The sequence below is a fragment of the Ischnura elegans genome, chromosome X (assembly GCF_921293095.1).
Source record: "Ischnura elegans chromosome X, ioIscEleg1.1, whole genome shotgun sequence".
Classification (NCBI taxonomy): domain Eukaryota; kingdom Metazoa; phylum Arthropoda; class Insecta; order Odonata; family Coenagrionidae; genus Ischnura; species Ischnura elegans.
The window spans coordinates 7967637-7993322 of record NC_060259.1 but is presented as its reverse complement, the minus strand read 5'-3'; the positions used below and the strand labels follow the sequence as shown (position 1 = coordinate 7993322).

At 38.9% G+C, this 25686-nt stretch overlaps 2 protein-coding genes across 12 annotated transcripts in view; both read left to right on the top strand.

Moving 5' to 3' along the window:
• The window catches only part of LOC124171334 (latrophilin Cirl-like), a 262984-nt gene extending 257914 nt beyond the window's left edge, over window positions 1-5070 (top strand). For all 6 annotated transcript variants that reach the window (XM_046550490.1, XM_046550485.1, XM_046550487.1 and 3 more), the window contains one exon: window positions 3633-5070. In XM_046550490.1, the coding sequence (XP_046406446.1) occupies window positions 3633-4643 (1011 nt within the window). In that variant the 3' untranslated portion in view covers window positions 4644-5070. The remainder of the gene's footprint in view (window positions 1-3632) is intronic.
• Window positions 5071-15833: 10763 nt separating this feature from the next.
• LOC124170895 (E3 ubiquitin-protein ligase RNF220-like) overlaps window positions 15834-25686 on the top strand; it is a 341569-nt gene continuing 331716 nt past the window's right edge. For 4 of the 6 annotated variants that reach the window (XM_046549933.1, XM_046549932.1, XM_046549931.1 and 1 more), the window contains exons 1-3: window positions 15871-16040; window positions 16729-16842; window positions 17031-17565. In XM_046549933.1, coding sequence (XP_046405889.1) covers window positions 16729-16842; window positions 17031-17565 — 649 coding nt within the window. In that variant the 5' untranslated portion in view covers window positions 15871-16040. The other 2 variants (XM_046549929.1, XM_046549928.1) reach the window with 2 other exon arrangements.

Here is a 25686-nt window from a genome sequence, read left to right as displayed (position 1 = left end):
CAAATCAAGACTTGTATCAAGCTCTTTTGATTTAATTAAGGGTTTTGATTGGCTAATTTCCTTTTAACCCTTAATGCCACTCCTCAGCCTGATACCCAGCTAGTAGGTTTCGAAATAAGGGAAGTCATTTCAACACTCTTCTCATGCTACTAGGCTAGAGTATTTAATTAATGGGATTAATATTGGAAAATTTTGTCCCCAATGCATTGATATTGCGATATGTTGGTGCCAACTTTGTAGAAAAAAATAATATTTAATGTCCGAAGCTCTTCTTTGGACATAGATGTGCCAAATTAAATTTTCAAGGCTTTTCCTCAAATTCAGTTTCACTCATTCAGTTTTTATACCATTTTTTATTTTACAACTCTATTAATTATTGCATTGCAAATATAACCAGTATTAGATGGTAAAGAGAAAAACTTATTGTAGACTGGTCAAGTTATTTTTTTAGTCTTGAGTATCTTGCAATGAAATTTGATGCATTTGAATCATAGAGTATTAAATTTGTAGTAGTTGCTGTAAAAAAGTACTCTGTGGAGTTCTATCTCTACTGATTAGATTACATTAGAAAGTCATCTGCCATTTTTGAGACTTAATTGCTGCTTTTTAGAAGCTTGCTGTAATAGTTTAGTATGTATCTGGGCATTAGATGTGCTCCGCAATGCCACGGGTTAAGGGTAGATGTAGATGAAGGAAAATAAGTTGGAGAATTAGCGCAATTGAGTTCTAGATGATGAAGTAACATTGAAAATATGATGGTAAGTATGGCTTTTTTCGCTGTAACGTTTCACTTCCTCTGTTATTTCTTGTTGATTCCTTGGAATTTTGATAAATCAATGCAGAAATTTCCATGAAATTTGCTGCATGTGTCATCTAATCATCATGAGATTTCACCTCTTCTCTCCAACTGTGCACAGTGTAGGTATGCGAGACTTAAGTGCTTCAAATTGCACTAGTCATTTATATGAGTGAATAATGACTTCTGTGCAGTAACTTAAAAATTCTCCTGGATTTTTTTAGCCCCGATTATATTTTTTGGATTACTTTGTAGACATTCATTATGATACTGTCTCAAACGTCTAATTGTAGATGGAGCAAAAATTTTCCCTTGGTATGGGATCAGATTTTTTCATTCACTGTGTAGGTACCCCTATTGCCGTTCAAATAATGGTTCTTGAGTCTAGCCCGATAATCACTATGAATCATGAAAGTGCTGGAAAATTCAGTTTGGACTCTAAATTTTGTGAATAATTTATCATTATAAAGTTATAAATTAGCTTATATTAAGTTTTCTGTCATGAATATGAATTACCATTTTAAAATTTAATATATTTTCCAGCATGTAAGTTTCATGAGGGGCCTTGGCTTTAGTTGTTGAGTTTCAAATACATGTCTGCATTAATATGTCATATTTCAGAAGAGTAATTTTTCAGATCAGGCTCAATAGGGTATTCAAATAGGCTGAAATGTGATATATACCAAATCGTATTCATTACAAGCCCATTAAGTTAATGTTACCACCTTTTTCTAGTCTCTAATATTTTGAGGCCCATAGTAGGATCATGATAATTATAGGTTAACTTTAGGTAATTATCTTCATCATCATTTGCATTTTACGAAATAGCTGAAACTTGTGGAACATTCTAAGATGAGAGGATTTAGCATCCATGGTATTACCATGTGGGGAATATGAGTTAATTTTATAGAATTAACTGGGCTGCTGAGTAAGGTGATGTAAAAATAGTTAGTTCCTCACCTACAAATCTTAATCCAAGTAATTTTATGGCTAGTCTCATAAATAATTTTATTGGAAATGAAAATTTTTATGGTACTTATTAGCATCACTCAATGGTGATTTCATAATTATGAATGAATCCCTTATCTTCATGCGTACGTAGTCCATAGTGAGTGGTTAACCATTGACTTCGGAGTTAATTTTGATTTACAATGGAGAATATTCTGTTTATACCACTCCAGCACTATGGCACCATGAAAACACCTTTTTGTGTGTATTATTATTGTCTATGTAAATGGAAGCAATCTAAAAACATGAAGCTTTAAGTGACTCTCTCATTTATCTGAATTGGTTATTTGACCAAGTGGTTGGTTAAGTAAGGATAGGGTGGTTATTTTCTCCTAATCTGATCAAAGGCTCTTCTGATTAATTCCTTTCTTTTATGCATTTTATTATAAGTGTGGCAAAATATTTTGTGTATGTGTGTATACATATGATGTAAAATAATACTTTAAAGTCTTGGAGTTTATTTTGATGCCATCCTAATGAACAGTTATTAATTTTGTTGCAAATATTTCCTCATGCATGCTCTGTGATACAGGGATTCATTGGCTCACTTTGCTTCATTAAAGATGGCAGTTACAATGCTCTATTTGTTTTCTTACAAAATTGGCACTTAAATTATTCCTCTTGAGCATGTTCAGATGTAACTTACTTCTTTCATATGCATTGATTTTCTATATCATTCCAAATCCTCGCTCAGCAAAGTAGTATTTATACTTCATGCATTTCACTTGGGAAGGCCTTCATTTGTTCAACATATGTTACAATTTTTTACTTAAGTAGTTTCATGTCTTCTAAACAATCAGAATAAGAGGATATGCATAGTGATCCTATAAGATTTTTTCTTGATGAAACCCGTAAATTCAAACATGTCAAAGTTAAACAGTTGACTTGAAAAATAGAGTAGCTTAGTTGTGGTTGATTGTTGTTGGAGGCACATAACCATTCCTTTGTAACCAAGTACGTGGTTTTTTGTCACTGAAAGCTCACGACTTCCCTCCCTGATCACTGGTGCTCTCTTCATCACTGATTTTGGTGCTTTGCTTTCTCTGCACTTTCCATCAAGGCTTATGAAAATTTTAATCAATGAGTACGTGAATTATGTGCTATACATCTTTATTGTTACATGTGGTCATTATTAAGTCTCTGATTCATCACCACATAATTAATTGGATTTGGGGTCAAGTACTAGAAGGGTCAAACTGAATATTTGTGGGGTCCATTGGTTGAAAATTTTAGTGTGCTGATTTAACTAAAAACATTTAGGTGTTCAGAGACTTGATCGTGTGATTTGGTGTGGGAGAAATTACTCCCTTGCTCTTTCACAAGTCTGCTTGCCTGCTTATTGGAAACCTTGCCATCTCATTGTGACGTTATTTTTACAAGTTGAAACTTAATTTAAGCGCTTAGTGCATTCTTCTTTGTCTTTTTTATATTCACTGCTTATCATTTGTAGTTGGCCAATTTAATTTCTCTTGACAGATGCAAATTGGATGATTTTAAGCATTGCTATATTTGTTGCAGTGATGAACTGCATGTCTAATGTGTTAGATCAGGTCACTTTTTCATGCTAAATTTATTTGTAATATTTGTTAATCCAACTAAGCACTGTGGAATTGTTAGTACTCAACTAGATTCCAGCCAAGCTTTTTCACCAGATAACAATTCTGAAACATTTCTTTCTTAATTTATATTCACCAGCAGTTGGTTTTATTAAATAATAATTATTGTTTTTTGTTCAAAGCTGATTGAACACATCCTTTTAAATGGCATTCCTTTTTTACCATGGAGAATTGATGTTTTCCTTAACATGACCTAATTTTTTATTCCACAGAACATTTCCTTTAAGTCCTACAGCAGGGATTCTGGACATGGAGGATCGGAGCAGGAGGATTTGCCTAGGTCTCACAACTTGGCAATGCAAAACAGTTTGAACAATGTCCGAAGTCTAAATAATTCCAAAGATTCTCGCCGTTTGCCGTACATGCCTCCTGACTACCATCAGGGAATCACTAATGACTTATCAGTCACTCATTGCCCCAGTATTGATGTGGAGCACTCATCAGGTATCCACTGTGCACCCCGGGCTGTGATGAGCACCACAGAGGAGCCCCATGCCAGGCGGCCAGATGCTGCTGCTCTGCCTCAATACTCGGCACGGCAGGGGCATTTGCTCCCAGCGCTGCATCAGGGGGCAAGGGGCTCGAAAAAGTCGAGCAATGGGCTGCACAGGTCGATGAGCCCATGGAATCACACTTACACTGAGATCCGTGAAGGGCACCAGCTATCGCACCCGCTGGTGAAATTCCATGCGCATACCCTCGGGCTTCCAGAAGATGACCCAGTGTACGAGGAGATCGAAAGGAACGATGCCCAAGTCTCGGATGTCAGTGACGAGGACATGAAGAGGCAAAGTGATACAAGTCGCCAGTCATCACGCAGCTATGGTGACCACCGACCCCTTATCCCCTATAGCCCGGCAAGTGACCGGAACTTTCAAAACTGCATTGAGGATGCGTTGAAGAAGAAACTGCGGGAGCTGCATCACTTGGAAAGCTCTGTGCGAGGTGCTCACAGTGATATTGGTGAAGGTGGGCCTGAAAGCCCCATGGGTGGACATGTTGAAGTTGCTACATCTGAATCAGATTTCCCTGTTGTTGTGCCAGGTGGTTGTGATCCACCTTCTGCTCCTGAATCTTTGTCATTTGCAGGGGAAAATGCAAGAACAGTGGCCGTGCTGGATGGTGAAACAGTTGTTTGCCACCTCAGGCCTGAAAATGAACTTTATGCTTGTGATCCATTCAATTCCAGAACTATAGAACTATCTCCATATAGTGAGTGCTAAAACTGACATAGAAGTTGAAAACATATTGTTTTTTCTTCTTGAGCATAGGATGAGTGTAATGTGAGTGCTGTTGAAGGTAGCGTTCAGCATAAGACTGGGATAGGAATTTTTATACTTGTATGCATTGGAATTTACCATTGAATCCACATGTGCATAAATGCCTTATATATTAGTATTCATTAATTGAGTGTCTATGTATATACTGTAAATAGTGCTTTGTACATGTGGACTCATGTGGAAGAATGTTTAGATGACAAGGAGTATTTTTTTTTAAGTCTGAGTCAGTGACCTAGTTTAAAGCACAGTAAAAAGTCCTCTGAAACTGTGATGTCAATGTATTGAATTGTCCCGAAGATTGTGTAAGACTTGTTAAGTACAGCTGAAACGAAACATGCACAAAATTTGAAAAATAAATTATTTATGAGTTTATAAGGTTTTCATTCCTGTAGTCATTTGTACCTGCAACTTTGTTCATTGATATATTTACAATGGTAACTTTGGTTTGTAAATTGCATGTCTTATAATTCCCTCAGCTGTAGTTTAATTAATTATGTTACCGTGTCTATGATCCTTTGATTAATTTTATGCAAGTCTCACCAAAGTATTTTAAATCAAATAAAGTAATATTACAGCCTGTATTGATCCGATTTACCCATTTACCTTTCCTGGAATCATTTCTTTATTGATAATACGTTTGTGTGTGTGCATTGTATATTTTCCAGTATGATTATGTATTGAAAAGTATCTCTTTGAAAAGAATTCTTGTATCTCTCGGAGCATCCTAATGTGCTGAATCTGAATTGTGTACAACTCGTGAAAGTTGCTGGTAAGTTGAGCATCGTGAACGACTTGGACTCTCTTGGAATTGGAAGTATAATAGGTATAGTGATGAAAGCAAAGCATGTCATTTTCAAGAGGAATCATTGTCATTAAAAATGCTTTAAATAATTGGTATATTTAAACATGGTGAATGCTAGTGCAATGCCTCAAATTAAACTGTTAAACTGTTTTTTTGGTGCCATTGGCATAAACAGTTTTCTTGTTTCTTGAATAGGAGTTCTTTATAGAATTGGCATTCAACACAATTTATGTGGTGCAATTAATGCCATTTATGATCATCTCCACTGCAATTTTAATATGTACATAATGGCCTTTGAATTAAAGCCCCTTTGGCATGGGGAGGCATTAATTGAAAGCTAATGATGTAACAATTTGAAAGGAAAGAATAGAAGCTTGTGATTTGGCTGATGGAAACATGGTCATTTACCAAGAAACCCTCTGGAGTAGCCATCACATGAGGGGAAACCCTCATGTGATGGCTATTCAATCTGCCCCAAACACATGAGGTGATTTGAGGGTGTCTCCTTGATCCACATGGATCACCTAATTTTTAAATTTTTTTCCAGTGCCTATTTACTTCAATTTTTGATAAGTTAGCTCTTGGTATTTATTAAAGTATTCTACCGATTAAGGTAGGTTTCCATGGAGTACTAAAGAGGTGATCTGGGAGCCTCCCTTTCCTTCCAGCACTGCCTTCTTTAATTCACTGTAAGGCCTACTCTCTCTCAATCTATCCAAAAATCCTATTCTTTTCCTTCCCCTCCCTCGTTTCCCCAACATTCTACCCTCCAACACCATTTTCAACATCCCCTCACCGCTAAGCACTAACTCCATCCAAACCTTCTGTCTCCTGCGTATCTCATCTAAAAGCTTTCTCTCCTCGCCAACCATATCCAGCACTTGGTCGTTCCTTTTCCTCTCCGTCCATTTCACCCTCTCCATTCTTCTCCATACCCACATCTCGAACGCCTCCAATCTTCTCTCGTCTTCTTTCCTCAGAGTCCACGTTTCCGCACCGTAGCTCTTGGTATAGAGCTGTGGAAATAATTTCATTAGTCAATGAGATTGCTTAGATGGGGTCAACCAGCAATGAAGAGGAAGGCGGACTTCAGAATGCATCTCCAGAATTGTAATTTGTTACAGCCTTTTCCTGATTTTACAGCTTAGCTTACTTTTATTTTACCTGTGTTATCTGCTTAAGGGTAATGTGATCAATGAAACCATTAGTCATAGAAATGTTAGTTCATAATTTAAGAATGAAAATCTTCCATTTCGTTAAAATTTATTACAGTTGTATTGGCCATGAAAAATAATGTGTTGAATGTTGGCTCATATGGAATAGAATCATATTGCGGTGAGAAATTTTTAAGTTTAATCCATTTTACTTAATTGGATTGATAATTCTAATAGAATAGTGTAAGGATTAATAAAATATCCCTCAGAAAGCCGTAAAACACACCATTTTGAACCATTTACCTTAAAATTCCGCAATTTATTAATTTCACACCTACCGCGTATCCTGGTGGGTATTCCATACCCCCACACACCCTGGTATTAGTTGCACCTAAACCCCCCAGCCTTAATTCCAAGCCGCGCCCCTGGAGAGGGCCTTAAACTTATCCATGTGGAAAACTTGAATCTTAGTGCCTCAATCTACTAAAATCCTGTATATACCTATTCATGTAATTATTATTTAATGTGTGTGGTTAGTGGCTTGAGTGAAGTGAGTTCGTATTTCAGTTGTTAACTCAACCATGACTTTAATATGTTATCCACTAAAAGAAACTGGTCTCATGTATATTACTCAGTGGTGAAGGATGAGATTCAAGTTTGTACAGTAATCTGTTGCATCCAAGAAAGACTAGTAGTTATTTTCTCAAAAGCAATTTCATGATACACACTCCTCTGTCATAGTGAAACCACTGTCCTTAGATTATTCAATCGTAGTTGTTACATTAGCTTAAACCATCAGCAAATATAGAAATAGCTGCTTGTCTCATCACTGATGTTAAATCTTCTATCTTATCTGACAACCAGTTGGTAGCAACTGTCCCTGATCTACTTTCTTTGTCTCTGGGTTGGAAACATGATATGATCCAAGGACTGCAAAAGTCTAAACAAAACCTTTGAAGTTCCGGGTATAAAGTGATGTTGCTAATGACCCTGTAGGCAGTGGCAGACCTGAATCCATCATGAAATACAGTCATCCTTCTTTTGGGGACCTATCAGAGGTACACCATCCCAAATTAATTTAAGTAACAGTATTTGATAGGTTCCTGAGTTCCTTGACTCACAGAGGATCTTGCTGGGCATGCAGGTCACACAGTAGAAAACCATGCGACCACCATTGGCATGCTCTAAAGGTCCACGCCATCCAGGGGGGGGGCACGGGGGCACGTGCCCCCCCCAGACCCTCAAAAATATGCATGATTTTTAATACGGTCCCATTATCATTGCGTTCGTTTTGTATTACGAGGTATCCTTGTGCCCCACCCAGAACAAAATCCTGGATACGGCCTTGCTTGAGCCCCTCCCAGAAAAAAATCCTGGATCCGCCCCTGGTCCACGCTATAGCTTCAATGACTTTGTTGAAGGTGAAGCAGATGGGTAAGGTGGCCTGCTACCAAGTGGCTTTAACTGGGTGAGGGCAAGCAATCTAATATGTACACATTGGATTTCATTCAGAGCAAAGGAGAGGATTGACCTCTCAAATTTCTGGCCTGCAAATGAAAGTCTAAAATGGTATTGGTTGCTGTGAGGTTCATATTTGTGTTATGAAGGCACATTTTGGAATCCCTTTGCGGGGCGGGTGAAGCATTTTCTTGGCAAAATGTGCCAAGAGACTGAGGAGGCATAATGTGGAATCTGTTGCATGCATATCATCTGTGCCAAATGGCACAAGCAAGAATAAATAAGTGGAAAATGCGCTATCAACCAAGGGCGGATCCAGCATTTTTTTCTGGGGGAGGCATAAGGGTCTGTCAGGCAAAAGGTGATATATTCAGGTCATATTTGTGATTAAAACAGCATACATCAATCACTGTATGACATATTCTCCTTATTTTGATATGAAAATGTTAATAAGATTTATTTATAATATCGACTGTTTTAGAACCCCTTTCCCGCTTAGTTAATATTTTCCAGAGCTGGCTAGTGAACGACCAATGATAGGCAAATCTGTATTCTTGACTTGGGCTCAAGGGGTACATGATTGAAGCTCCGTTATACACTAAGCAAAACGAACATGATCGTCATGTGTAGACTGTATTAAAAATCTTGTCCGTTTTTTTAGTATCATGGGGGAAATGTGCCCCTCCCTAAATCCACTCATGAATTATCACTAGCCCTGATGATGGAGAGCAAGTGGCTCTCGAAAACATCAGCAATCAAGAAGCCTGTAAGCCAATTCAAATCCTGAGAAGCCTTTCTGCTGATAATTTTCTGGGAAAGCATCTCAACGTCCTTTTTCTTGTGGATTTAAAGTGAAAATATGGGGTTCTTGAGGGCGCGATTGCTGAAATACTGAATATTTGTGAGTAAGTAACTGAATGACGTAATGTGTGGAAAATGCTTTCAGCAAGGGAAATATGAAAATTCTCACTTGTGGAATTGAGAATGAAGTGTGATTGGATCTCATGGTAAAAACTAGTGCAAAATAACCTACGACTGACATGCAGAGTTGAAGGTCACATACTGAAATGTGATGAAACATGACGAAAGGTAAAAAAGGTTGTATTTCAAAAGTACCAATCAATAAAATTGTATGGGAATTATATCTGCCAACCATCTACATGTCTTATTTTTTAAGTGTGCTTCCTTCGTTTGTCATGTGTAGACTTTCTATGCATCATGATAAGGGTGAATTAGGGGAAGTTTGAACTCTGCAGCCTCTGAATTCAGAAAAGCACCTGAAAAGAATCTCTGAAAACTATGGCTATTTGAGTTCATTTTTCATATTGTTGTATTAATTAGGGTGAAAGGGGGAATCATTGATGCATCTGTTACCCTCAAACTCTATGAAAATCCCAGCTTATGGTTGCTATTGAAAATAATAATAATAATATCTTTATTGTTCCATGGGTCAAACAGGTGACATAGAACATTGTCAGGGAGACATAGAACAGACATAGAACATGTGACATAGAACATCAAAACATACATGTTGTCATGAACTATCAGACAAGAATTCATTTACATTATAATAACCCTTAGGCTGTAAAAAAATTTTTAATTCTGTCCTAAAAACATTAATATTTGAAATGTGTTTTATACTCGTAGGCAATTTGTTAAAAATAAGCGAGGCAGAGTGATGTGGACCTCTTTTGGCACATAATTGTTGTAAAATATGTATATTTTCACTCCCACGGGTCAGATAGGCATGAACCGAGGAGTTTGGTAAAAATAAGGTAGGGTTCTTTTTTACAAATAATGCACAGTAAAAAATGTACATACTTGGTAGTGTCATTATTTTATATTTTAGAAATAATGGCTTTCCAGGAGACCTGATGGACACATTTGCCATAACTTTCAAGGCTCTTTTTTGCATAGAGAATGCTCTAGCAGCAGCACTTGTGTTTCCCCATAAAACTACACAATAAGCCAAGTGAGAATGAATTTTGGCATAATATATCAATTTCAGTATTTCTAATGAAGTAGTTGGAGCCAATTTGCGAATCATATATATTCCCGTTGCCATTTTGCTAACTAAATCCTCAATATGATATTGCCAATCAAGGTTTTCAGTTAATTTCAACCCTAAAAAATTTGTAGAGCTAGACTGCTGAATGGCTGTTGATGAATTAGTCTTAAGTAGAGGACTCGTTTCTGGAGGACTAATTTTGTGATGGAAATTTAAAAAACATGTTTTATTTCCATTCAATTTTAAGTTATTACTTTTACACCAGTCAATCATCTGTGCTACTGATGAGCGTGCCATATCAATCACCTCCCCTGTCTTATTACCAAAACTCAGAGTAGTAGCATCATCAGCATATAAAATGACTTTACTCTGATGCAAATGAGATGGTAAGTCGTTAATAAAAATGATGAATAATAGTGGCCCTAGAATAGATCCTTGGGGCACTCCACAATTTGAAATAAGGACATCTGAGTAGTTCTGATTAACATCACCATTACAATTAGTGTTTAATTGCACTACCTGCTTACGATTAGTTAAATAGGATTTTATCCAGGCTAAAGCATTGCCATTAATTCCGATTTGGACAAGTTTACTGTACAATATGCAATGGTTAACAGTATCAAATGCCTTTGTTAAATCATAAAAAATACCAATAATTGCTTTCTGGTTGGCAAGACCTAAGATAATGTCATTAACAAGCTGAAAAACAGCAGACATAGTTGACTTGCCTTTAATAAAGCCATGTTGGGAGAGATTCAATAAATTAAATTTACACAGATAGACAATGATACGGTTGTAAAAGAGTTTTTCAAAGATTTTCGAGAAAACAGAAAGTAGTGCTATGGGTCTATAGTTATTTGAGTCACTCAAAGATCCCTTTTTATGAATTGGGCATAACACAGAAAATTTTAAATTTGTCGGAAAGTGACCATTGCAGATTGATAAATTGAAGATATCCGATAGAGGGGTAGAAATAATTTTAGCAGCTAGCTTAATAATAGGCATAGGTACCCCATCACTTCCGGCAGACCATTTATTAGCGAGAGATTTTATGACATCTTCAACCTCGGCAGGATCTGAGGGAAAAAGAAATATTGAGGCAGAAGTACTCATCGCTTTGATAGTGGATGGAATGCTATCATCATTAACTTGACAGAACTGTTTATTAAAACAATTTGCTATGTTTTCGGGCTTTGAAACAGCAATATCCTTAAACTTTATGAATGGACTTAATGGAGCCCCGCTATTAATTCAGTAACTGCTCTTTAACACAGTTTTATTTTATATTCAAATTCAACATGAGCCTTGCTGTTTGCCATAGGTAATGAGTCGGGTGTAAGGGGGCTTATATTTGGCTGATCTCTATGACTTAATATTAATGTAATGGATTTCTTTGTAATTTTTGGAATCCATCAAATTCTAATCCTAAAAGGCAATTTAGTCATTTCTGAACATACCTTTGCTTGAGTTTCAAGTAAAGTAATACTTCAGATGATATAGATGATTTACATGGGCATCGGGGAGGAGTGGAGATATTGGGGTGAGTGTAATTGGGTACACTTACTCCTCTGTGGCTTATGAAAATGTTGGGTAATGATTGTGACGACTACTTTTTTATTTGAATAGGGGCAGTGAGTATAGAAAAGTAAAAATTACAAATAAGAATAACAATGGAAAGTCTCTTTTTAACAAAACGACTATTGTTTTACTGCTCAAACAAATGCTTCTTCACGACACATGGCAACATAATGCTGAAGGGGTGGCACTGAATGCACCCTCTTGACGAAATTAAAACCGGCGCCCACCGTAATGTAGTGTCCATCATCTCTATGAAATACTTGAAAAGGTTATTAGGCTTCATTATTCGTAAATCCTATTAATGAACTTCAATAAGGTGTGGGAAATGGTGAGAAAGACGATGTTATGGCAAAGGTCCGAGTTTTTAACTTACATATTCCGCCGCTGTTGGGTGTATTCTCCTGGCTGGAATTACTTCGCTTTCAACGATGTGAACCATTCAGAGCCAGTCTCTTATCAGGGATCTCCCACCGATATTGACATGGAATGTATTCGGTAAACTCGGCTCGGAATGGGGATTAAAACCCCGGATTATTAATGCGAAATTTGTTGCCCTTCCCTGCTTAGTATTCTCGTGGAGGGGATTGGGAGGAAGGTGTAACGGGAGAGGTGGGTCTCGAAATGGGGAGACTAAAAGGAAGGATTTGCTCTCCTCCCTCCCGGTTTCCATATAACTCGGGATTGGATTCCTGAAACCTTGCTCTGCTCCGGCCGATGAGGCTCGGAAGCGCGCTTTAAGCCGTGTCATGCTCCGGAATCAAGCCGCCTCTTCCTTAACGAACAGGTCGGCTCGGAATCGTCCGCATGACTCATTTCACAGGTTTTGTTTTTGCATGAGGAGGTGGCCTGGGGGAGGGATTTCGTGGGAAAATCGGGGCTGGGGGTGGCCCGGAGAGGCGAATTCCTCCTCTCGTTGAATCGCAAATCCCACCCGTCGCGAGCAATCCCTTAAATCTTCTCGCTGCTGGGGGGAAGCTGGCGATGGGGTTCCGAGACTTAAGTAGCACGTGAACTGAGTAATTTTTATTTCCTCGCATTAATTTAAGGAGGTATTTCCGCCCCCGGGCTTGTGGCGCTTAAATAAGACCGATCCGCTAAGTTGCCGATGTTATCTACGTGGAAGCTCCGTCATGCGCTACGAGTAGGTATTATTTTTCTGTGCTCACTCTTCTCAGGGAGGATTGGGAAGCGATTTCGGATTTCGTTCAATATTTGTCAATGCGCTAGATTCCCCTATCTGACTGAAACGACCACCGAATTGAGACTGTAGTTTCTCTGGGGAGAGAATTTTATGGGGTCAAGTACCCCCAAGAGACGACATGTGTGTAATACCTACAGCTTTGGATGAGGCGTTGCAAAGCCCCGCCCGTTATGTCGGACATTCAGGATAGATTTCCTCCCCCGACGCTTGATCCTGGCTCCGTTACAACTACAATATGGTATTGACTATCTAAAATTGATATTTAATAACCTAAAACCACAATTGAAAACATAAATATTAAAAATCATAATGCCCTCGATAATTAGACTCCTTAGCTAGTCATGAATAGGGTCATTAGGCTAGTCATGACTATAAGAGAAGTGACTGCTAACTTTTTCATCTAATTAAAATCTGAGGAGAGCAGTCCTCAGAGAAATAACTTTTGATCGATTTTTTTATAGCAACGGGGAATATGTTGATGTCACCTGGTTTATCCTAATAGATATTTAAATTTCATGTTATGTGGACTTTCCGATAGTGATGTGCGGGCACGATTATTTTTAAAAGACACTCTAAGTAAAAACATCGTATCGATTAATTTAAATTGGGCATAGCGAACGCAACTTGGCTTGCATTAGTATTAACTTAAATAGAGTGAAGCTTGTATTTCCCATAAATGCAGTACAATGCATAACTGTCTCCAAATCCAGAGAAATGCATTGGTTCTAAGCATAAAAATATCGAATACAGGGGTAGATGTGTTTCTGCTAACATTTTTAAAGAAGGCGCCAGCTGCATTATTTGGTCAGAGTTTATATTTAATCAATACATAATAAATTCATACTCTCCATTCCCTTCCTCGCGGAAAATCGGAAACATTGTCACATTCACTTTAAGATATCGATAGACTAATTCAGAACGTCTCCACTTTGCGTTCGATTCCGTTTCGTGAGCACTTGAGCTCCACCGGTATAATTATTATTTATATCTTTATTTTGACTTAATATTTGCTTATGTGCCACTTTTTGGGGAATTTTTCGAAATTGATTAGATTGTTTGCAATCAGAAAATTCAATTCTATTCTTTACTTAAAATAATCTGTCAACTTTGCCCTGTCGCATATTTAGATGAGTATTTTCATTCCATAAAAAGGCCTTTGTAGAAACCCTTGCGCCGACAAATGTTACGATCACGAACTTCGATTTAGACGTTGAATTTAGTTTTAATTTTCAAGGCCTTTTAAGCTTAATATCATCATCATCTGGTCAACAATCCTAGGATTGGTTTTACGCAGCTCTCCACTCAGTTCTCAAATCAGCTAATCTTTTCACCCCTACGTATTTCTTTTTTTTCATCAAATATATTTTGAAAAAAATTAATTCTTCTAAGAATCATCTAGGAAATATTTTTTAATCCCATTTTTTCCTGAACACTGTGCCACTCATTTATTAATTTTTATGGCCAAAATGACCGTACCACACTATTTTAAAAGAAATCTAATTAGTTGAAGCAGTTGATAGCATTGATCACATTTAGTGCTATTTGTGTATTTCATTCGCACCTAACCCTCGGCAGATACGCGAGGGTTTTGTCAAGCATTTACTAATATATAAAAGTTTTGTTCACCATATAAATGTATGCATTATTACTCAACTATAGGAAGACAACTTGCAAAACTATATCGTGCGCAACAATTATATCATACGGTATAATTTTTTGTTTCTGTAAGGGTGAGGAACTGCAAAAGCTATGATGAGCGTATTGAATTTACTAAGTAATTGCTATATTTAAGTTTGAACGGTAATGACATTTTAAAAATGGCATTAATTCACGTTTTGACTCCACAGAACCATAGGTGGATTTAGGGGCAGATGCCCCCCCCAGACGCTCAAAAAATAGGCAAGACTTTTGATACGATTGTCATTACGTTCGTTTTATTTTGTGTATTACGGAGCCTCAATCTTTTGATTTAATATCAATAAATTTCAAAATAAAGAGAATATTTTCTCCAGTTATTGTTGTATTGTATTCATAATAATATTTAATGTATAAGGTTCTAAATCGGCAACCTGAATAAATATTACTTATATTCATATGATCTATTTGTTATGGCTGTCATTAATATCAACAAAACACCAAAATATACATGTTAAATATTACGCGATAAATTGGAAATACACAGCAATAAAAATCTAAACTGTAATACTAGTTCACAGAGACAGTTATAAACCCACAAAATGGTATTTTAATAGCAAAATAAATTGTTTCAAGGGCTTATATTCTAAACAGTTGCCATTGGCTTTCGATTGAATAATAATAATACGATCTGAATGTGTATTTTTATACTTTATAAATATATTTAATTAACTTAAGGGAACTTTAGCCAAATAACATGAATAAAAATGTCTGAAGTGAGAGTCTGAAATGATAAATTGTTGTAGATATTGATTTTGGCCTCACATTTATGATTGTAAAATTTGCAAAATATGACAGCATTTTAAAACGACGTTTTAATATTTTAGGCATTCTACAAATTAATGAAAAACGTTGAGCATAATAATATGTGGAATTAAAGTGATTTAAGACAAGAGTTTTTGAATATAAATAATTTATTATGCAGCTACTTACTTTGTCATATTTATCTTGCCTAAACTTGGCACTGATTCTAAAATACGACACAAATACAACAAACGATTGCGGAATAACATTTTGAAGGCTAAAGTTGAAGGTGCTCAGTTATTTCAGGATTTTAGGGTCACTAATTTATTTGAAAATTATCTTTTATGGTGTAAAATTGTAGCAGTATGTTCAATTCTATGTGAATTTCATCATTTCGTTTTATTCAAATTTGAATCTCCGCCGCGCATTTCGATTCTAGCGCGATAAGACTCGTAGCGAATAACGATAGTCTCTTGTCTTCCCCAGAATGCACCGCGCGACAACATGAGTGAGTAGGTAAGTGTTTACGAGCTTCAGTCGGGTCTTGGTGGATTCAGGAGAAGCAATCGCTCCGCCTGCTACGCCAACAACATTCTATTTCTTACCTTGTAGTATTTCTGGCATTTTGAGATTATTATTTCTCATATGGTACATTTATTCTGAAGTAACGCAAGGTAAACACATACGCGTCTCCATCACCGTGAGTAACTTCAGTTGTTTACGTTTTGATTTATTTAATGCCGTGCAGTCCCTTCGTTCTTTGCTGGTTCTGTTCTGGTACATGTTGTGAAAATTTTGTTTTGTTTCATTATATTGGCAACGAAAGCTTGTCAGTGGTCTTGAAAAATGTGGCTAAGAGCAAATTTGAACACGTGTGCTTCCACTTAGCATCGTATAGCGGTTTGACGGTTCCGCTGTGTGACTTTTACCTGAGTGTTATTTGGTTTAGTTTTTCAACATGAATATGCATATCTGTACCCATGTCATCACCCCTGTGGGCATTACAGTGTTTTTTGACCATTCCTTAAATGTTCAATAGGGATATTTCGGTTGCCTTGGAGATAGCAGCGCCGCTGTTTTTGTCCACTTACGAATTTGCCGCTAAACTTGATTTTCTCTTTCAGCTGCAATGGTGAATTTTTATGTGAAATATTCAGTTATTAACTTTGGGAAATTATTTTGGACTTTATTTCATGGTGTGGTTCTTTGATTACTATCTGTTTCGATTAGTTAGTTTTTGCGTGAAGCCGGTTTGTTTACCTGTCCCGGGGTTTCGTTAGTATTTTTTTTAGTACACGTTGGAGACGGCGTTTGTGAGTCTTAGTTAATAAATTATTTGGTATATGTGGAGTTATATGTAATTTTAAACTGTGTACATATTATTTTAGATGGAAAACTCGGCTTTTGTGCCAAATCCAATACCACCTCCCGCATTGGTGGTGTTCTCACAGGCTGGTGGCCTGCCCGAGGCCCTGAGAATGCAGAGGCCCTTCAACCCACAGGTGAGTGAGGTATATTGTGCAAATTATACATATTGACAACATTTTAACTTTCATTACGATGTTTAGTATGTCATTTACGGTACAAAAACTGGACGTTGCTCTCCCTTGCCGTGACGGCTAAGAGACCGAGTAGTGTTCTACTATTACTTGGAGTAACCCGTGCTATTATTCCCATTTTCTTTGTGTAGGAAACTAAGGATCTTCACGTACCATTTGCGACAGCTGGCTTTGGTATTAGGCACGTCGACGGTTACCCGGGCCTACCAGCCCACCTACTACATCATTTGCAGCCGCGCTTTCTGCACCCGGCGCTTGATCCACACACTCCCTTCGGCTCGGGCGCCTTCCGGCCCCTGGGACCTGCATCTTCGGACGCTAAAAGCTTCCCTTCGGCGTTTGCACCGCCCTCCAAGTGTCCTGACGTCGAAGGGGGCGCCGGGCGCCACGACACGTCCCCGAGGCGCCAGCCACAGCCGCGGCAGCCTCCGGGCCCGCCCGCCGCACATCTGTCGTCCATCTTTTCGCCGTCCGAAGAGAGGGCCTTTTCCGAGGGGCCAGGCCTGCAGACTAGGAGGCCTCCGGGAGCTGGGTCTGCGTCGCCGGGAGGATCGTCGCCGCAGCCCGCCGTGAAGGAAGAAAGCATGGAGGAGGACCGGGAGGCAGCCAGCCCCGCGTCCGAAGGCACCGAGCGCTCCACGCCTGAAGAGGGACGCGGATTCAGACGTGAGTCGGAGCAATATTTTCTCGGTTTATTTGCTTTTTCCATTTTGTGTCAGCAACAAGCTCGTTAGCAGATCATAGGCATGATTGTGGCCAGCGTTCGAAGTTTTTTCGAGGGCTGTAATTCTCATTAGAGTTCCCTCGAAACACGTCTTTCTTTTGAAACTTGTTCCGTGGAACGGATTTAATATTTTTGCCGTTGTCATTTATTGCTCTTGAATGCCTGGTCATTCACTGTGGATGGGCTTCATTAGGATCCCAAGCATCAGAGTTGAAGTCTTGTAACGGGAAATGTAACCGACGCTTATCAGTTATAAAATCACCGGCATGCGTATGAAAATATGGCTATGACCTGGATTTGGTTTATTCAGAAAGTTATTTATCATATTAGGTGCTGTTGCAGTTACCTAATATGGTCATATATAAAAAATTATGTTTTTCGATCACAAATTTATTCTGATGCTTCACTTAGTCTATTTACAGCTTATGTTATAACTTCCGATGAGATGTCATTCCGTCAGTAAGACTAGTGAAGTGAATTTTTTATAAACTGTGAAGGCGAAACTAATTACTTTGAAATTGTAAATATTTGCGTTGGTTCCAGTTTGCCATTGGATAACAGCATGTTAGTAACCTTGAAAGTGATCATTATCGCTTATTTTCAAGCCCGAGTTCTGGTGTATTCCATTATGACTAAAACTTTTTTTGGCATTCAGTAATAATTATTGTAACCCCTACAAAACCCCTCTTTTTGTATTTTTTTGCTATCGTGAGAACTAATATTGTTCTTAAGTCGCCGAAGAAGGCATTTTTGGTGGCGACCCTGCAGTATATGTCATTGCGGGAGTGCAAAACTGCTTACAATTCCTCCGGTTTATTGTATGTCAGAGCCCTCAAAACACGTATATCCGTTTGCTACTCCTTATAAGTTACTGTATGGTAATGAATATGGTTGTTAACGTACTGTGGATTTATTACCTTCATGTATGGGTTTTACGGTGTATTATAAAAAAAATATTAAAATTCACCTCTGAAATGGAACTTCGAAAACCTGAGGCGAATAACTCTCCAATGGGTTTTGTCTCCAATAACTCTCCAATGGGTTTTGTCTATTTGCATTTCAGGGTATATTATCTTGTTGACTGGCATATCGGATGCGTCTTTTTTCTCTTTTCCAGCAATGTCAACCGCGAGATCTTTGATTTTGTTTCATGCATGCAAACGTTTGTGAAATTTCTCTGTTCATAAGTGCAAATGTCAGTGGAGCTGTAAGATCGTGCTTGTTTCTTGAAGATCCTTCCTTTTTCTCCGGAAAAGGTTTTCGTACCATTTATCAGCATGAAGGTATTCCGTTAGAAATATTTCAAGGGGTAAGTTAAGCCTTTTCAATGTAGAGGACAGGGCTCGGTACAAGGAGTCAGGATTTCGGAGAAGAGGCGGTAGTCCGTCCCCCTTTCATTCCGCCTACCGTAGGGACGCGGCGCGCACAGTCCTGGCGGCGATCGCCCGTTGGAGTTCGGGGCCCGCCATCGCCTCGCCTCCCGTCCACAATTTCAACCCGCGCATTCAATTGGGCGAGAAGTGAATAAGGCATAATATAGAATTTCATCGTCTCGGCTGGGTAGTTTCTTTTATCTTCTTTTTTCCCCTTGAGCTGGTCGTGGGTGTAGACGCGTGCTGGTGTAGGTCTAGTGTGTTGGCTTCCCTCCCCATGGGTCCGGGTTCGAAGTCTGGCGGTGGCGGATATTTTTCAGAGACTGCCCGATCTTCGCTTGATTTCTACGTGGAGGGCGTTATGAGTACAGCACTCCGTAAGTCAGATGGGACGGTGAACCGAGGTATTCTTTAATCTTTCGTTACGGTTAATGTCGAGGCCGGGTTTCTCTCCTTTGGCGCTAAAGTCAGTTGCCTCTTTCAAATACCATGCCATAGTTAAACTATCGAGCTCGCATTTTTTCTTGTTTACCAATTCGGATTGATTTTATGCCATGAATAAAGAAATGAAATTTATTTCATGCCTCTTAGGGAATGTGTAGGGATTGTCGTCCCATTCGGGATTCGAGGTTCATTCATTTAGTAATACAATGAAAAAATTCAACTGTTCAACTTCAAAAAAACTTCAATGTTGAGTTTTAATATAGATATTGGGGAAGATCTCCATTCACAAATTTGATATCTAGACTTCTATGAAGGCGCGGAGGTTCGCATAGTTTTTGCTCATTTATCGTGGTTCCGTATTTAAGAACACACTTCGGTTTTAAGACAAATTTCCTTTGAGGAGTTACTCCGCCAACAGTTGGGGTCGCATCAATAAAATACCCCAATACGAGGGCTCCACGCTCAAATCATTTGCGTGTTTTTTAACTTTGGGAACGGGTCCACCAATTTAGTTTTATTGCCGGTTGTGATAAATGAATAGAGGTACAATTTTTCGTTTCTCGATGTCTCTACTTCTGCAGATATCTGTGACCTTAATCTTAACCCTCAACCATTCCGCAGTTTCGTAGGTGACGTCACAAACTCTTGCCGAGCACATGCTTCGAAGGTCTTGTGCATGCTCCTCGCGTACTTCACTGTGGTTTACATTCTTTTGAGCGAATGCTAACATCAATTCAGTGTCATCCTTTTACGAATACGACGTCACTCAGGTAAGAAAAGTGGGCGAAAACTTTGGCGTTTCATTATTTCCTAGTAACGAGAGGATGGGGGGTGGAGAAGTCACTTCACTTCCATCGGCTGCATTCTGGTCAAGAATTGCGTCTTTTTGATCTCGCTAAGTATTCGAGCGTTTGTCTTTGAAATTATTTCGAGGTAGACGTTAATAATTTTTTTTGTTAATTATTACATTCAGAACGTGGTCTTATGTGCTTATCGTGTATTATGCCCCATAGGCTTGTTAACATTGAAAAGGCCGCAAGCAGAAAAATTCTGGGATGGTTTTTTCATGAGGAACGGAGATTGCATTTGGGTGGGGGCTCATTTGGAGGTGCTTATATCTCCCCGGGGGGTCCCGGAGGGCCCCTTGATTCTTGAGGATTGAAAAGTATATTCGTTGTGTTTGGCACTTCCGCAAACATTCGTGGGGTCCACAGAATCTTTCGGATGATTCCCATTGCCTCCCCGAGAATAACTCAATATCATCCTCCCCTCGGTCAGCTCTCTCTGCCTATTTCTTTGACCTCATGCCGTTGCCCCCCTAATCGTGTGATGTACGTCCGTTTTTGTCGCTACGGCTCTTCACGCGGTCCCCAGGCGACCATCCCCAAGTGTTTCATCATCCCCTCGATCTCTTCAAACTGCAAAGTGAACAGAAGCATGCGCTCGATGCCATCCTTCCCATTGGCAATCTCTCGCCCTCTTCTCCTTTTTCCTGTTCTCATCTATCAGATTACCGAGAAATTTTCACGCCTCTTCGCGTAGTTTTAGCTAATCCTTAGGCTCAACATTTAGATCGCGTTTCGGTCGCATTTTTATTTATGAGATCCAGGGATGTGTGTGAGGTTGAGTGCGACACGCAGCCGACAGTCTTGATTTCTCGTCAGGTCCCCCGTGATGCTCGAGTATTATTTCACAAGTTCTCTGCGTAGAAGCGTCTCCATTACAGTTGTTATACGTTTGCTCTACTTAAATTGCCAATTATTTTCGAGAAGTCGTCGCTTTTGTACATTGACTTTTTGTTCGGCGTTGAAAGGCTTCTCCTGGCTTCACATCGTTTTCCGCGCAAATGCTTTGCTTATTGTCGTTTGTGTAATGTACGTTTAGGCACCAGTGTATTTCGTCGATTGGTACATGAGGAGTGAGATGTGGATGTCGCCGTTGTCGAAGCATCGGGAGAGGGGTGTGTAACGCTTGCGCGCTCTCTCTGCGAAATATTCCTTCACCTTGATTAGCCGCCATTTGGATCCCTGGCACCCATGTCTATATCATTGAAAGCATCCAAGTCTGTGAGTCGTCTCCTCCCATCCCTGTGAGCCGCTGCAAAGAAAGCGTTGTCCTGCCTCATTGTTTCTTGTCCTAGTTGCGGTAATGTTGTAGTAGATGCGTCTTGTGCCACCTCCATCGCTCTCGAAAGCAACCGTCTTTCTTTTCTGAGAAGATGACCATAGGGCGCGTGGGTTTTGTGTTAAATGTCGAATGAATGTTTGGCCGGCGATTCGCTCCGTCCGCCTGTCCAGCCTTTCCATCATAGATGTCCAACTCCACGCAAAACTTCTTTGACACTAAAGAGTTTTACTACTATAAGTTCAGATGGCAGCAGCATCGGCATCTGCCGCCGAATTCAAATCACTAAAATACGACCTCCCTTCCCATTATTTCAAGTCTATTTGCTTCAACTCAAAATGCCCGCAAACTCGTACGCACAAAATAACCGATTCTCAGGAGCGAATGGGTAGTTACATATCATTTTTATTTGGAGGAAAGAGCAATCAAGGCCTCAGGGCAGTAGGTTATTGCACATAAATTAAAATCGAAGATAAAAAGACAAAAATAATATTTATTGTCAATAAGTACATTATTCATGAGAATAACAAACTTAGCCGAATAGTTCTGTGCTACATATTTTTTTCATGATGAAGTTCTGAATAATGATTCATCAACTCCTGGATAAAGAAAGAACAGAAAGAAACACAATTAGAGTACATCACTTGTAATGTTTCAGAAATTAAAGGAAATTACACCTCCCTATGAAAAACACAAGAAAGTTATGAGAAATGCAAGGACTTTCAATCAAAATTAGCTGAGTGAATTGGCCATAAATGAGTATTGCACTGTTAAACAATTTTTAGACGATATCCACAAAAATCAGTTCTGTAAGACAAAAATGGAAACAGACGCGTAACTATAGGGGGGGAAAGGGGGATAGATCCCCCCCAAAACCTCAGAGAAGCTAAAAAAATTGTCTAGTTTTGACATTTAATAACTGCGTCTGCATATGGTCAATTTTTTAGTGCGAAAATTATGTGAAATGTATTTCCAGGCATGCTATTCTTTAAAAAATTTCCCCAACGAAGGTGGGGAATCGCCACCCCAGGCTATCCCCTCCCCCCAAAGCGTAGTCCTAGTTACGCCTCTGAATGGCAGCATGGATGATGCGATCATTCAAAACTTTTTAAGGAACTAGAAATACAGCTCAGTAATTTCTTAGACGAAAATTATCTTAGAGTGTTACTAAGAGTATTTCAATACCAGGTTAAAATTATAGAAAGATTCACATGACACCAACACAAAAATTCATAAAGTTAACTTCACTAACAAAACAATTTGGTGTAGATAAGTGAAAAATAAAGGCATTAATTAAAAATGATTTCACTTAAATAGATTTAAACAGTAATTCTAATACATAGTAACTTCAAACCACCGAATTTGGATGTTTGGAGCAAGCACATAGAAGCATAAAAACAATGTGACGAGCGAAGGATGGAAGTTAACTAAGCATAGTAAAAATTATGCATTCCTTTTTCGAGATCCTTGGAATTTAATAATAATCGCTTCAAGCAGATGAACTACATTTGGATTGATCATTCTTAACAGTCCTATACTTGCTCCACGGGAAAGATATGTCTTTATCAATTGAGAGGAAATAAACTGAAATGTCACTGTTCTTCTAAAGAGTTGGATTAAGTTACCCAAATTTAAACATCCAACAACTACGTTCTTGAGAAGTATTTCACAACACATGACAGCAGGTGCAATGAAAATGAACGAGACTTACCTGGCTACTTGTCGAGGAAAACAGAAAAACTTACAGCCCTTGGAAGGGCAGTCCTTAACTGCGCAACAGTAACGTATTTCTTACTATACTCCAAATTTTGAAGATCTATTACGATGCGATACACGCTGGCAAATGCCGACATTCTTCGATTTCACTACAGAACTCCGAAACAACAACACAGTTCACTTGAGAGGATGCGGATGTCACCTTCATTTGTTTTTCTAATAACACTTCGACCGAAAATAAAAATCATTAGAAATTGACATTTAGTTATCATAAGGAAAGGCAATATAGCGTAAATTGGAAATTCATGGCTGAGTTATGCATTTTTATGGCTACAAATATTATATTTAGCAACAACTACAAGAATAGGTGTCGCAAATGCTTGAGAAAAAATTTCCCCTATCCTGTTGAACTTCCCTGCTTTCCATGCCAGAAGCAGAAAAGTCAACGAAAATATTTCGCGCCCGTCCCGGCATCGGCTGGAACTGCAACGGATAAATTTTGGATTAATGTCTCATATGAACTTGTAATGAATATACTGCGGTGTACTTTCTGACGACCGTTGAATTTTTAGTCCATTAAATCTTTGAGACGAATTTAGGGTTAATCTGAGTAAATTTTCTCTCCAAGTGTAGAATATGCTTTACTGAATGTTTTCCTTTTGTCGAAAATTTCTTATTTCCAGTGATGATTTCAGAATCTTCTGTTATCGTAATGACGACCCCAAGGAAGATTTGCATCTTACAGATTTATTCCGCAAATATTTTAGCTGTGTGTGGGTCTCTGGGTTCGCACTTCTTTTAATTGACCCAGTGAATGGGAAAATTATGGGAGTGTGTGATTTGCATCTAATCACAAGTGGTAGATACCTTTGTCTCATAGTGGCGCGTGCTTGCATCAACCTTGTCATGTTGTAGGAAGCATTTTCGCCCCCTTCCTTTGTTTAATTTTTATTTATTTTTGTAACACCGGAAACAACACCATTGGCCTTTTAAATGGGGGGTTTGAAATTAGTAATAGATCGTACACGAACCGCCATGCCCTGGAGAGAGGTAAACTACCCAGGTGGTACTCGAACCCTTGGCCTTATGTGTGGCAGGCAGGGACTTCACCTCGCCGCCACCGAGGCCTTCATAGTCACGCGGCCATTGTAGTGGTTATCCTTCAATTCATCATTGTTAAGGCTCATGATACCGTGATAGTTGGTTTTTCGACTAATTAAGAGGGAAACAAGCGTGTCTTGTCCTTAGTTAATCTATATCCATCTTGAAGACGATCCGTGAGCTGATTCCATGCTGCGCCTCAGAGTTTGACGGCCATATCGCTATCGGTGTGAGGGTTCCTGTGAAAGCAATTCAATCTTTTCCTCCGTGCCTTTCAGCAAATTATCTGCGTGTGCCTACTTGCGCCTGCCAACCGCCCCATCCAAGATATTTCGATTGACCGAGCTGTTTCAACGTGAATGGGAATGCCTCACGAGTAGGCGCCCAAGAAAATCATTTCAATGTCAATTAAGATTATTATTATCTTGTGGCTAAGCTTCAGTTGTTATGCTTTCATTTCCTAAAATAAGCAATTATTCCTCTGCGGTAAATGATGCTTTGATTAAGAGGGGTGTGCGATGGGATGTACAATTGTGATTATCTTTTATTTTCTCGGCGATGTGAAATGGCAATTCGAATGTCGTTCGCATGGCGCAGTGCAGGGCATTGAAACAAGCTTAGTCTAGGAGTTTTATTCGTGCTAGTGTTTCTGCGTCTTGGGAATGCTTGAGACCGTCGTGAAGCGAAAGATAGCCACGCATCGGATGTCTTTGAACGACAGCATAGTCGTTGAGTTGATCGCCAGTGAGCCCTCAAGTGCCGTTTTTTTTCATTTTTGCCTCAAATTTTATTTTTCACCTCCGTGCTCGGCTTTGAAGGGTTCCGTCGCCATTTTTGCTGATGATTTTGGAATATGATTTTGCGCTGCATAAACGAGAGTTTTCTATCGACTGCCGTAAAATATGGTGTGGGTCTCGTATTTATGTGACAAGTGTCCCAGAATGTAATGTGTAGAAGAACATCCATTTGTTAAATCAGCTCCTTCTTGTGTGAAATGTTCTGCTTAGTAACCGTTCCAAGGTGCAAGTATAAAGCCATTCATTAATTATTGGTCGATTTCTTTGTCTATCGTCTACTTTCTGTCCCTTTTTTATCAGTCCGTGGATTATAAGGCAGGAGTACGCTAAGATCTCATTTTTCAGGTCACTTTGAATATGCGAATATGATTGTCGACATAATGGGATTAAGAATTTGATGGGAGACTGATGCAGCTTTAATATTTGGTTTACCCTATATTCTCGTATTTTAACTGTATCATCACGTAAATGTTAGTAAAAAATATGCGTGACGTGTGGAGAGGCCTCA